This window comes from Petaurus breviceps, unplaced genomic scaffold, assembly GCF_028583685.1.
Source record: "Petaurus breviceps papuanus isolate PSGF00001 unplaced genomic scaffold, PetGlider_PUasm1.0 90847, whole genome shotgun sequence".
NCBI classification, from domain to species: Eukaryota; Metazoa; Chordata; class Mammalia; order Diprotodontia; family Petauridae; genus Petaurus; species Petaurus breviceps.
Window position 1 is genome coordinate 16,193,172 of NW_027187360.1, and position 12,262 is coordinate 16,205,433.

Consider the following 12,262-nt stretch of genomic DNA (forward strand, 5'->3'; position numbering starts at 1 on the left):
ATAGATAGATAGATAGATAGATAGATAGATAGATAGATAGATAGATAAACTGGTTTTTCTAATGTGATTCATTACCCATAATAAGAGAAATAATAAAGGAAACACATATGATGGTAAATATGTATTATGGAGTAAAGATTGTTGGACTAGAATAGGGATTACAAAGCTCTGCTGATGCATAGGCGATTTTCACAGCAAACTATAAAAATAACATAACTCGTGTCAAATAGTTGGCTGAGAGCTATACACATATATGGAAGCTTAATTCAAAAGTCATCTGAGGAAGATTTGAAGTGTATCAAAGGATGTAGTTTATTTGGATTGGGTAAAGAGTGAGTGTTTCCTAGGCAATCTGGCTCTCAGACCACTTTTAGGATTCAATCTGGCCCTCTACTAGCTAAGAAAAAGGGGATGTCAGAAAGAGGGAAGATGACTACAAATTTCATCAAGAGCTATGGGCAGAGACTGGGTAAGGAAGAGAAAGCCAAGGTCCATGCATGTGCATATGCTAGTGCCTAGAGAACGTAGAAGTTAAATAACATAGGGGAGCAAGTGGGGCATAAACTGAGGAATTAGAGTCAAGAAGCACCTGGTGTGTTTTGGGAATGTATCAAATAGTGTATAACACCCCAGTGGGAGTAACAAAAGTGACATAGGCTTGGGGTGTCCTGACCCACTCCTGTGGAGTCAATTGTACAGATAAGGATAGGAATAGTGACTTGACCTGAGATGTCAATAGTGAAGGGACCTCCAAAGTGAGCAAAATCCTTTTACCAATCTTCTATCCAATGTGGAATGTTAGTTGCCCAGACCCCTAGAAGAATAAGTGATTTATCAGAGTATGGCCAATATGGACTGGAGGCAGGACCTGAACCCAGGTCTTTCAGGCTTTGAGGCTAACTCTCAATCCACTACATGGAAATGCCAAGTATTTTCATTAGAAAGTATACTGTTACCTGGTCTCTTGGGGGGGGGGGAACAAATCTTATTTCTTGGTGTTCTAAGGACATTTTGTCAGTTGAAGAAACCTAATAAAGTGCCCTTTTCAGTCCTCACTGAACTTTTTCTTTGCCTAGATTTATTAGAATTATAGTTTTATATGCCAGGCTTTAAAAAAAAAATGCAAACCTGTTCTGAACTGTTTAAGGTCAATACAGAAGAGCATCAAGTAGATACATTTCAAATACACATAGATATAAGATAACTGTTTGCTGTTCAACAAAAAGATGCATTAATCATTGAACTCCAATTCTCATGGCCAAAACTGAGATGTGATCCAATTCCATCAAAAGACAAGAATACAAATGCAGTGGGCTCCTTTCTCTACTTCTTTCCCACATTTGTGGCCAATTTTTAGTTAACTACTACTCCATAGTTTGGTTTCTATTGTGAATTAAAAGCTTTGGGTTAGGATATAACTTGAGCTATCTTCCAACCTTAGCTTTCAAGGAAGAGAGAGTAAAGGGTCGCCAAAGAAGCGAGTGGATGTGCGTCCATCCAGGACCTCCAGTATTGAACGAAGCAAAGAGAAAGAGAACGTACTGAGCTGTGATGGGGGTTCAGAAAACAAACGGAACTCAGTTAAAGAGTCTGATGAAAATAAAGAAAACATGATCATGAATTCAGAACTCAAGGATGATACACTTTTATATCAGGATGAAGAAGCTTTGAACGATTCCATTATCTCTGGTAAGAAAACAGTGCATATTTGCACTGGTACATCTGTCAAAGAATATCTTATGTTTTATGGGGGAGGATAGAGAGGGGAAGGATAGGAGACAAAGAGAAGGCAGGACCAAAATTAGGACATCTTTCTACGAAGGCTGAGGAAGTTATGTTTAAAATCTATGAAGTCAGGGAGGTTGAGGATATTTACCAAATACAGGAAGGAATATTAGAACTAGGGCAGAGAAGTAGAACTTTAAAAAATGGTTTTAGGAGGAATGAAGGTAGTTTTAGTATAAAATAAAAGGGGATCATAAAGCTTATGGAACTCATTGTTATGAGGTAGTATAGACTGTCTGGAAAAAGATTTAGATGAAATCAGGAATCTCCTCTATAACGTTCCTGACAACCACTGCTGGAAGAGATGAAGAGCAGCATCGTGTGATGGGTGGAAGGAAACTGGCCCTGGAATCCAGGGGGACCCAGCTCTTCTTTGTATTATGGGTGCCACCTTGGCCAAGGCACTGAATCTTTTTGTGCTCCAACTCCATTTCATCATTACAAAATGACGAAGCTGTGAGCTGAGGGGGAATTTGTCACTGTCTCTGTTGAAATGTGATACTCACAATTTTATCTACTGCTTCAAATAAATTTTAACCAATGGAATATAGACAGGTTGGTGTGTTCCTTGATCTAGATGACTACATTTCCATTTATTCAGCCTAAGATCTAAATTCACTTTTCTTAGAAAAACTTGGTTATACTCTTAGCTCATATTGAATTTAGGGGTTCAGATCCCCAGATTATTGCTGTTTTGTGCAAGTCACTATTAAAGCTGACCTCCTACAGAAAGAAGAAAAGAAAAAGATTTAGATAAATTCATAGATGATGGGTTCATAACTGGTCATTGAAAAAAAGCTAAGATGGTTGGGGGATAAGCATAACCCTAACCATTTGAAGGTTAACGGTGACCTTGCTCCCTGAAAAAACATTTCTTGGTACCTCTGTCATTAAAAAATAACAAGGATATTCCTCTAGTTATACCATGAGTCTGACCCAGGGCAGGGAAGAATATTTCTTATATTATGTGTTGGGTGGTTGGTACATTTAGAGGAGAAGGTGAGTATAAAGTTGTTCCTGGAAGTCATTGACCTTGTTCATGTCTGTCCATGTGTGATGGAGGGCTGCTGGGAAAGCTGTTATTCAAAGAAATAGACTGTTAATAATAACTCGGTCGTCAAGACTTTGGCCCATATTTACTCATAGTGCAATGAATGGCAATAGCTCTGAGTAAGAGAAAGTGTTTTAGTCCTGGGTTTTCTATTAGCTTGCTGTATGATACTGTGAAATTCACCTACCTTCTCTGGACCTCAGTTTCTCCAACTCTAAAATAGGAATCATTTTCTTGATAATTTCAGTCATTCTTCTTGATGACTTGCTAACTTTCACTAGAGAAAAGAAATGAATAATAAATGTATAAAGGCTTCAGAAGTCTGTAAACTCAAACCACCATTATTACATTTTATAGGCATCTAGGTTGTGTAGTAGGTAGGTAGGTAGCATAGTGGATAAAGCACTAGACTTAGAATTAAGAAGATTTGTCACTTCTCTCAGCCTCAGTTTCCTTATCTATAAAATGAAAGTAATGACCACACAGGGTTGTTGTAAGAATCAAATGAATTAAATATGTAATGCCTGCAAGCATTATATAAGTGCAGTACTAAAATGTTGTGAGTAGAATAATTCAAGATACAGTAAGACTCATTTTATTTAAAAAAATATTTTTAAAAAATCAGAGAAATATTTATTTAAAAAAAAAACATGAATCAAGTTGCTCTGATGTTTTTAGGTGCTTTATATATTGTAAACATGAGTTACCCTGTAGGTTCCATCTTGAACTCCAGTGATATGATACTTTTCTCAGCTATCAGTAGTGCTCTAATTAGGGCATGTGCCAGCACAAACGGTGAATAAATATCAGCTAATGGTGATTTCTAGGAATAAGACATCTTGTTTTGAAAGCATTGCCTTAGGGCTGGAGCAAACCCGTAAACCTATTTTTAATGACATTGTGCTGATGGAAAGTAGTAAATACCATTGTACATGTGTTTGAGGAGGTGAATAGATTATTAAGATAATTAACTACTTCCTACAAAGTATTGGAGAATCTTGTTTTAGTTCTTACTTGCTTAATTTACACAATCTCTATGATTTTGAGTTGCAAAAAATCAGTGGATTGATGCATTAACCAGGTACATTGATTGTACTCTCGTGTGCACATGCACACACCTGCAGTCAGAATTCTCTGTTAACCACAATTTTTCTACATTGCTGTTATCTAAATCTAGGATGATGACCTAGAGGCAGTGCATGACTTCTGAACCATGAAGAAGATCAATTTATATTCAAGGCATTTCAGGGTTAAGTGTTTCTTATTTTATTCAAATTATTTGGAAATGGATTATCCATATATATACATGTTGATTATCAAATAGGTAGGAAGGTAAGTAGGTAGATAGATAGATAGATCATTAGATTGAGCATTTATCAAGCACTTATTATGGTGCCAGGAGAGGCTGCTAGATTGCTCAGTAGATAAAACACTGGACCTGGAGTCAAGAAGAGCTCAATTAAAATCTAGCCTTAGACACTAGCTGCATGACTCTGGGCAAGTCATTTAACTTCTGTTTGCTTTAATCCATTAGGGAAGGAAATGGCAAACCATTCCAGTATCTTTGCGAAGAAAACTTAGACAGTATTGGTGTGATAGTGTTCACCGGGTCACCAAGAGTTGGACACAGCTGAATAGCTAAACAACAACATGGTGCCAGGAACTGTTCTTAGCACTGTCAATGCAAATATATCAAAAAGACAGTTCCTGCCCTCAAGGAGCTTTTATTATAGTAGGAAAAGTCAAGGAGTAAAATTGTTGGTTGGGGGAGAAGTAGTTCAGAGTGTCACAGGTTGAGCTAGGTTTGAAGTGAACATGGTAGCTGCTATGGGCACTTTCTTAAATGGAGGTTCTGAAGACCAGCTCATCAACTGAAAGAGCCCATAGAAGTGGAGGCATTGCCAGCATAAGAAAGATGCTAAGATGGTAGTTATAAAGTAGACCAGGGAGTCATGGCTAACATGGGTACTTCCTAAAATGGAGGTCCCATCGATCTTCTGGTTAACAGAAATTACTCTCTAAACATGTACTCATCTTCTGCAGAAACCATGTGAACCTTACAAAATAAGACATTAGGAAGATTTGACATTTCATCACATACTGGATAGTCTCATATTTTTTGTTTTAATATTCAAACTAAAAGACTTTGTCAGTACAAAAAACAAATAAATAAAAATATAGTGGAGGTGTAACTTTGTATTTTACCCCTTGCTCAAAAACAAAATAAAACAAAACAAGCAAAAAAAAACCCCTGATCTTATTCTCTCACTTTTTGCCTTTATCTGTACCATCTTCTATGCTTAGAACATCTTCTCCACTCCTCTACCACACATGCACACAACTGTAAACTCTGCTTGTTGACCTATTTTTCCTCCTTTAAGCCCTATCTCAGGGTGTATCTCCTTCATGAAGCTTTCCCTGATCTCCCAAGTAGCAAATGATTCTTCTCTTTTAGAGAGTCCACCTGTTGTGATAGAAAGAGCACAGGATTTGCAGTCAGAGAATTTGAGTTCAAATCTTAGACCTGCCATATCCAATGTGACCTTGGATAAATCACCAACATTTTTGGACCTCAGTTTCTCATCTGCAAAACAAAGATTGGATAAGATGATTTGTAAAACTCCTTCTAGCTCTAAATCCATTGATCACACCACTTGGACCTCTCCAGGGTACTTACTAATTTTTAATATATATTTGTGAAAAAGTCCTATTTTTTTAAAAAAGCAATTGGAGTTAAGTAACTTGCTCAAGGTTACACGGCCAGTTATTTTATGTGGGTGGTAAGTATCTGAGGCTGGAGCCGATCTCAGGTCTCACAACTCCAGGGCCGGCGCTCTTACTCACTGCGCCACCTGGCTGCCCTGAAAAAAGTCCTATTTTATCATAAGCTCTTTGAGGGCAAGACTATATTACTTCTTATCTTTTTGTTCATGGTACCTGGCAGATTGCCATGTATATAGTAGATCCTTAATATGTGATGAATTATCGAGCTCAGTCATTCATCCAAGCCTCAACTAGAGTCTATTGCCTACAGAACTTTAAGAGTACTTAATTTATTAAGCAAAAATACATCTTCACAAGTTTTAAAACTGCTTTGTCAAATTCTACATAAATATGAACACATATGCAATAATCATGTGAGATATGTAGTCATGAAAGCAGGCCAGAGGGGTTTCTAGCATGCCAACATTGTGTTAGCCATCAGTTCATGTTACTACACAGAAGCAATAATACTACATATGTTGTAGGCAATGTTTTGTTGTTGTTGTTCGGCCATTTCAGTTGTGTCCAACCCCTCATGGAGTTTTCTTAGCAAAGATACTAGAGTGATTTGCCATTTCCTTCTCCATCTAATTTTGCAGATGAGGAAACTGAGGCACATAGGGTTAAGAGTCTTGCCTAGGGTCACCCAGCTATAAAGTGTCTGAGGCTGGATTTGAACCCAGGAAGGTGAGTCTTCCTGCCTCCTGGTCCAGCACTCTATCCATTGTTCCACCTACTTGCTCCATATATAATATACAATGTTATATATACACTAAGGTATATACACATTATGTATATATAATGCTATAATTGATACTTTTTATTTATTTAAGCTGTCACTCCTTCCCAAGGACCAACTTCACCAATTATGCCGTATCAGTGAAGTTCTGTTGTTAAGTAACAGGGCAGTGGGTGGACATGATAGTAACATGGTTGAGTTCAGTAACTGTCATGAAGCATCTGGCAATAAAACACATTGGGACGGATAGCAGAGCAGACATCCTTTTCTTATGATCAGAGTCCACCACGGCAAGCTTTTAAAGGATTCTATCATTTGATTTTGTCCAAGCTTTTTTGCTGATCTGTACTGTTCCTGCTGAATGAGTAGGACATGAATTCTCATAACCTGAGTAATTAATATAACAGGAGCTGCAGTGTCCCTGCAGCCTGAACATAAGGGGGATTGTTCTGTTCATGAAAGAGAAATCAATATGTTTACATAATTAGATGTGGTTTTCCTTGCACATTCAGTAGAGAACAAGAACAAGGCTGGTTAAACAATTGTACAGGGCAGTGTTCAACAAGACACACTGAAGGAGCCCTTTGTATTGGAAAAGAAATACTAAGATGAGAATGTCTGGCAATTGCTCCTCCTAAGCTCTTGGCACCTGCTGGTAGGTTCCGGGAGTGTAGATAAAATCAAGGGTACATTTCATTTCATCAGGCAATTCAATTCCTTGTCAGACAGCCCTTGAGATCTTAGCATGTCTACTTTTCCCCTTAGGAAACATGACTTATTTTCTGTCCTCAGTTCATGACAAAATAGGACAGAAGAAAGATGATGATAATATAATTGTGATGTGGTTTTTATTTGTCCTAACAAGTGACTTTATCTCTATAGGGAGCTCCCTAAGACAGAAACTCCCCCCAGTGATGCAGACTGGCAACTCCTTTCTAGCTTGCAACCTCAGAAGGTGTTCTGGGAGCACTGAACCTAGTGACAAAGTCACAAAGCCAGACTTGAGCCCCGGTCTTCATGAATCCAAAGTCAGTCTTCTCTCCAAGATATGGTGCTTCCTCTTATCACACCACAACACCTAACAAATAACATGTATAACATGTAATGAAAAAACATAGAACAGCCTATAGTATGAACATATGCTATGCAGCATGCAACATACAACAGTATGTGTCAACACACAATGATACACAACATATAAACTAATTACTCCCTTGGACTCCTAATCTGTTGCATGGAGGAAATCTTCAGTTCTCAAAGCATATGCCAGTGGAGCATAAGCCCTGGCAGGTCTTACTGAAATATATGTATCTGTTTCTCAAGGCTCAGACTAACTAAGTTCAAAAGTTCATCAAAGGTAGTCCAGTCACCAGTTCATAAGTTGTTTCAGGTCATTCCAATTCATGAAATCAAATCATCTACTAAGGCAGGGAGGGTGTTGATGTCTGTTGGTAGGGCACACCTACATTGATGAAATAAAATACCTTGGAGGATATGTCAATCATCAATCAATCAACCAATAAGATAGAATTCCTCACCTCAAGGAGCTTACATTCTACTGAGGGCATAGAGATCACAACATAGTTGCAGATAAAGACAAGATTTAAACAAAATAAATAATTACCAAGTCATTTTAGGGGATAACTGTAATGACTTGGGAATTAAGAAAAACCATTTAAAAGAGGTAGTCATTGAGCTGAGACTTCAGGATTCCAGAGTCAAAGATGAGGAGGAATACCATTGCAGACATGAGCCATAGGGGCAGCAGAGGGAATGTCTTGAACAAAGAACAGCAATCAGGTCAGTCTGGCGGGATTGTAAAGTGAGTGAGGGGACTGATGTAAATGGAATAGAAAGATAGCCTTGTGAATGGTGAATGCCAAGCAGAGGAGTTTGTCATTTATCCCTGAGGCAATAGGAGGCCACTAGAACATATTAATTAGGGAAGTAGGATCATATTAAGAACGTGTGTGCCTATACATGAGAAACAGCATGGCACAGTGAGTAGAGGAGCTGATCTTAGGGTCAGAAAGACCCAGATTCATATCCTTCTCCATGTAACCTTGGGAAAGTGACAACTTCCCAGTACCTCAAAGCAGCTCTTTAAGAATCTACGTTTAAAAACAACAACAACAACAAAGCACAAGACTGAATGTTACAGACAAGCTTCTGATTTGTGTATAAAATGTTTCCACACTGGGAGTTCCCTATGCCCAATGAAATCACAGTTCTAGAAACCCCTACCCCCTAAAAAAGTGTGTGTTTATATATATTTTTTGTACTTGGCATGTGTACAAGGCATTCAGTAATATAGGTGAAGTTTAAACCTTACCTTGTAACATAATTCTTTGTTATAAGGGACGAGTGCATGAATGGATGACTGAGTGAAGGGATGAATGAATCAAGCATTTATTATGTGCAAAGCACTGTGCTAAGTGCTGGGGCTACACAGAGAAAAGTAAGACAATTCCTATTCTCAAGGAATTCGTATTCTAATGGAAGAGACTGCATATATGGAAGGTTTCAACTTCAGGTCAGATGAGAAGGTCCCATGGGCTTTAGGGTACAATGGCAAAGCAGTTATTGCCTTTTCCATTGGTACAATCATATCCGTTTCTAATGTTGAACCATTTGACAGAACTTTCTGTTCTGAGCCTTCAGCAGCTGGGGCTATAATGAATGCAGAGCAATTGCCAGGCTACATCTCCAAGGGGATTGCTTCCCAGGACAATGGGCAGTGGTCTGAAAATGTAGCTATTCCCAAAATTCTTGGGGTACTGAGCTGTCTCCATCGGGGTCTGAGGGGAGCTGGTGATTCCCAGAACCTGCCGCCTCCTGTCTATCCCTCAGGGAACCTTACTGCTTCCGCTAGGTGGTCTTTCTTACCCTGAGTGTAGCAGTTGGTTGGCAATTGGTGGGGATGCCTGGCCCCTTCTCCACTGAAGCACCTTCCTGGGTGATAGTTGTGAGGGCTGGGCTGGAAGCAGGACTAGTGAAGTGGGATGGCTCTCTGATTCTGCTAATTCTGACCTTAATCCTAAGGGGGAGAGAAACAGGAGAAAATGTAGGTGATGTAAAAAGAAAATATATCAATACAACTTTATCTTTAAAAATCATAACATTAGGGGAGGCCAGGTAGCACAGCAAGTAAGAGCACTGGCTCCAATGTCAGGATGACCTGGGGATCAAATCTGGGCTCAGATACTTAGCACCACACCCAGAAATAACTGGCCGTGTAACCTTGAGCAAGTTACTTAACCCCAATTGCTTAAAAAAAAAAATCATGACATTAAAAACAGTTGGGGAAAAACATCAGGGTATTATGAACACCATTTAATTCAGAAGAGATCCATGGTAGTTGATATATATGGTCACTCAAATGAAATCTAATTATGTATTAAACAGGAAGGGTCACATAGTGCAGGGCGATGTTAGAATAGTAGATTGTACTCTTTACTTCAAGAGAATAAACATCACAATTCTCTTCATTATAATTGATTCTCACTTCACCTAGGAGATATATTCCCCAAAATGTGCGTGATTTGATAAATCCATTCAGCTTTGATGTGCACCATGAGACAAATTATTTAAAAGAGTTATGGTGAAGATTCCTCTTGGAAGTCAGATAGTAACATGCAATGCACCATTTGTTGTTGTTATTATTTTTCATAAATTCTTTGCCTGTCATCATTATATAGTCATTTCTAGTCGTGTCTAGCTATTTCTGACCCCATTTGGGGTTTTCTTGGCAAAGATAATGGAGTGGTTTGCCATTTCCTTCTCCAACTCATTTTACAGATGAGGAAACTGAGGCAAACAGCGTTAAGTGACTTGCCCAGGTCCCACAGCTAGTAAGTGTCTGAGGCCATATTTGTACTCAGGAAGATGAGTCTTCCTGACTCCAGGCCTGGCACTGTATCCCCATGTCACCTAGCTACCATTCTGTTCCTGTACATGAGCTTTTCTTCAAGTTGGTCTTGCAATCATATAGGGAAAAAAAAAGTTTTATTGTTGACACTAGGGGGCACTGGTAGCATTTTTTTCCAGAAGAGGTAAGGTAGCCTTAAAAGCCTGGGGTTTCATAGAATCATAGAATTTAGACCTGCATGAGATCTTAGACATCATGTAGTTCAACCTCTTAATTTTACAGATAAGGAAACTGAGGCCCAACATGGCTAAATTACTTCTCCAGGTGATAGTAAGTAGCAGAGCTAGGATTTGAACCCACTGACTCCAGCTCCACTGTACTTGTTTATTGGATTCTTGCTTACCGAGTCTTCTCATCTTCATTCCATTTCCCACGTAGGTTTTTCTATTAGGAATAGTGAGCTGCCCAACGAACACAAATAATATGGTCCACTTAATTATATTTCTAAAAGTTGACTCCTGTTTAATCAATCAGTTTTAGGTAACTTCTTTGAATGATGTTTCCAAAAACATAAAATAAAATAAATCAGGAGAGGATACCTTAGGGAGTCCTTAGACATCATCTAATCCAAGGAGTTAATGCTTTCTGACACCTGAGCAAATGACTTTACTTCTCAAGAGGCAGCTAGGCAATACAATGGTTAGAGCTTGGCACCTGAATTCAAATCCAGTCTCAGGCACTTCCTGTGTGATCCTGGGCAAGTTAGTTAACCTCGGTCTCCATCTCTTCCATTGTAAAATGGGGATGATATTAACATTTATCTCACTGGACTTTTATAAAGATCAGATATATGCATGGCACTGTTTTCTCCTAGGACTCATCCTCTATCTGTCTAAAGCATTCCTTGATCTCATTCTCAGTGTCATTTTCCTTTTCCAATCCCTTAAATGTTTGTATCTCCTAAGGGTCTGTCCTTTGTTTCATTTTATTCTCTTCTCCTTGGTGATCTGTCTGCTCCCATAGGTTAGAAGAGTTTTAACCTTTATACAACCTGTAAAATGTACACATAGTCAATAGACATTTATTAAGTGTATAGAGTACTATAGATACAAATAAGAAAAGAAAAGACAGTCCCTGCCTTCAAGGAATTTATAATCTAACAGGGAAAGACAGCATAGAAAAGGAAGCTGAAAATCAGGAAGAAGTAGAGAATGCCGCCAAAGGATACCTTGTGTGAGGCCGTGATGTTCCTGGAGTTAACAACCAAGCAGAACCATTTATGTAAAATGAAGAGTTACCTGGAAAGTTTTGAACCCTATATTAAGGAAGACTTTGAGAGTAGTTTATTGTTCCACCACCAGCTTTCCAGTCAGAGGGGAGAGGAGTCTGAGGGTACTGGGAAGGTGTTGAGTATCAAAAGCTGAGTCAATCTGCACAATGATTAGATTTCAAGTGTTCAGTTTTTCTTGGGAAAAACTTGCTATTCCTAGACTTTAAACCAAGCAGAGTTGCTGATGGAAAATCCAGCCCTCATTTCTCTCCTGAATTATTTTTCCACATTGCCAATTGCCAGCTAGACATCTCCCTCTGGATGACCTATCAATATCTCAAACTCAAAACATCTAAAATAATTCTTATCCCTCAAACCTGCTTCTGGGGCAGCTAGGTAGCACGGCGAATAGATTACGCTATGCGTTCCTGGGCAAGTCACTTAATCCTGTTTGCCTTGGTTTCCCTGTTTAGAGAAGGAAATGGCAAACCATTCCAGTGTCTTTGCCAAGAAAATCCCAAATGAGGCCATAGAGTGTCAGACATTATTGGAACAACTGAACAACAGCACCAAACCTGCTTCTCCTATATTCTTGTTTTTTTATAATGCTACTACTATAAAGCCCATTACCAATTGTTGTGTTTCTTTTTGCTGTCTTTGGTGTCTGGTGACCATCCTGCTTCAGCACACATCTGATATCTCTCTTTCTCCTCTCCTCCTAGTTTGGAGAAGTACACACACACACACACACACACACACACACACACACACACACACACACACACA

General features: G+C 38.9%; 1 protein-coding gene across 16 annotated transcripts in view; it reads left to right on the plus strand.

The window, feature by feature from the left end:
• Positions 1-12,262, plus strand: part of PHACTR3 (phosphatase and actin regulator 3) — a 313,435-nt gene that overhangs the window by 221,929 nt on the left and 79,244 nt on the right. For all 16 annotated transcript variants that reach the window (XM_069072503.1, XM_069072505.1, XM_069072499.1 and 13 more), the window contains one exon: positions 1,442-1,689. In XM_069072503.1, the coding sequence (XP_068928604.1) occupies positions 1,442-1,689 (248 nt within the window). The remainder of the gene's footprint in view (positions 1-1,441; positions 1,690-12,262) is intronic.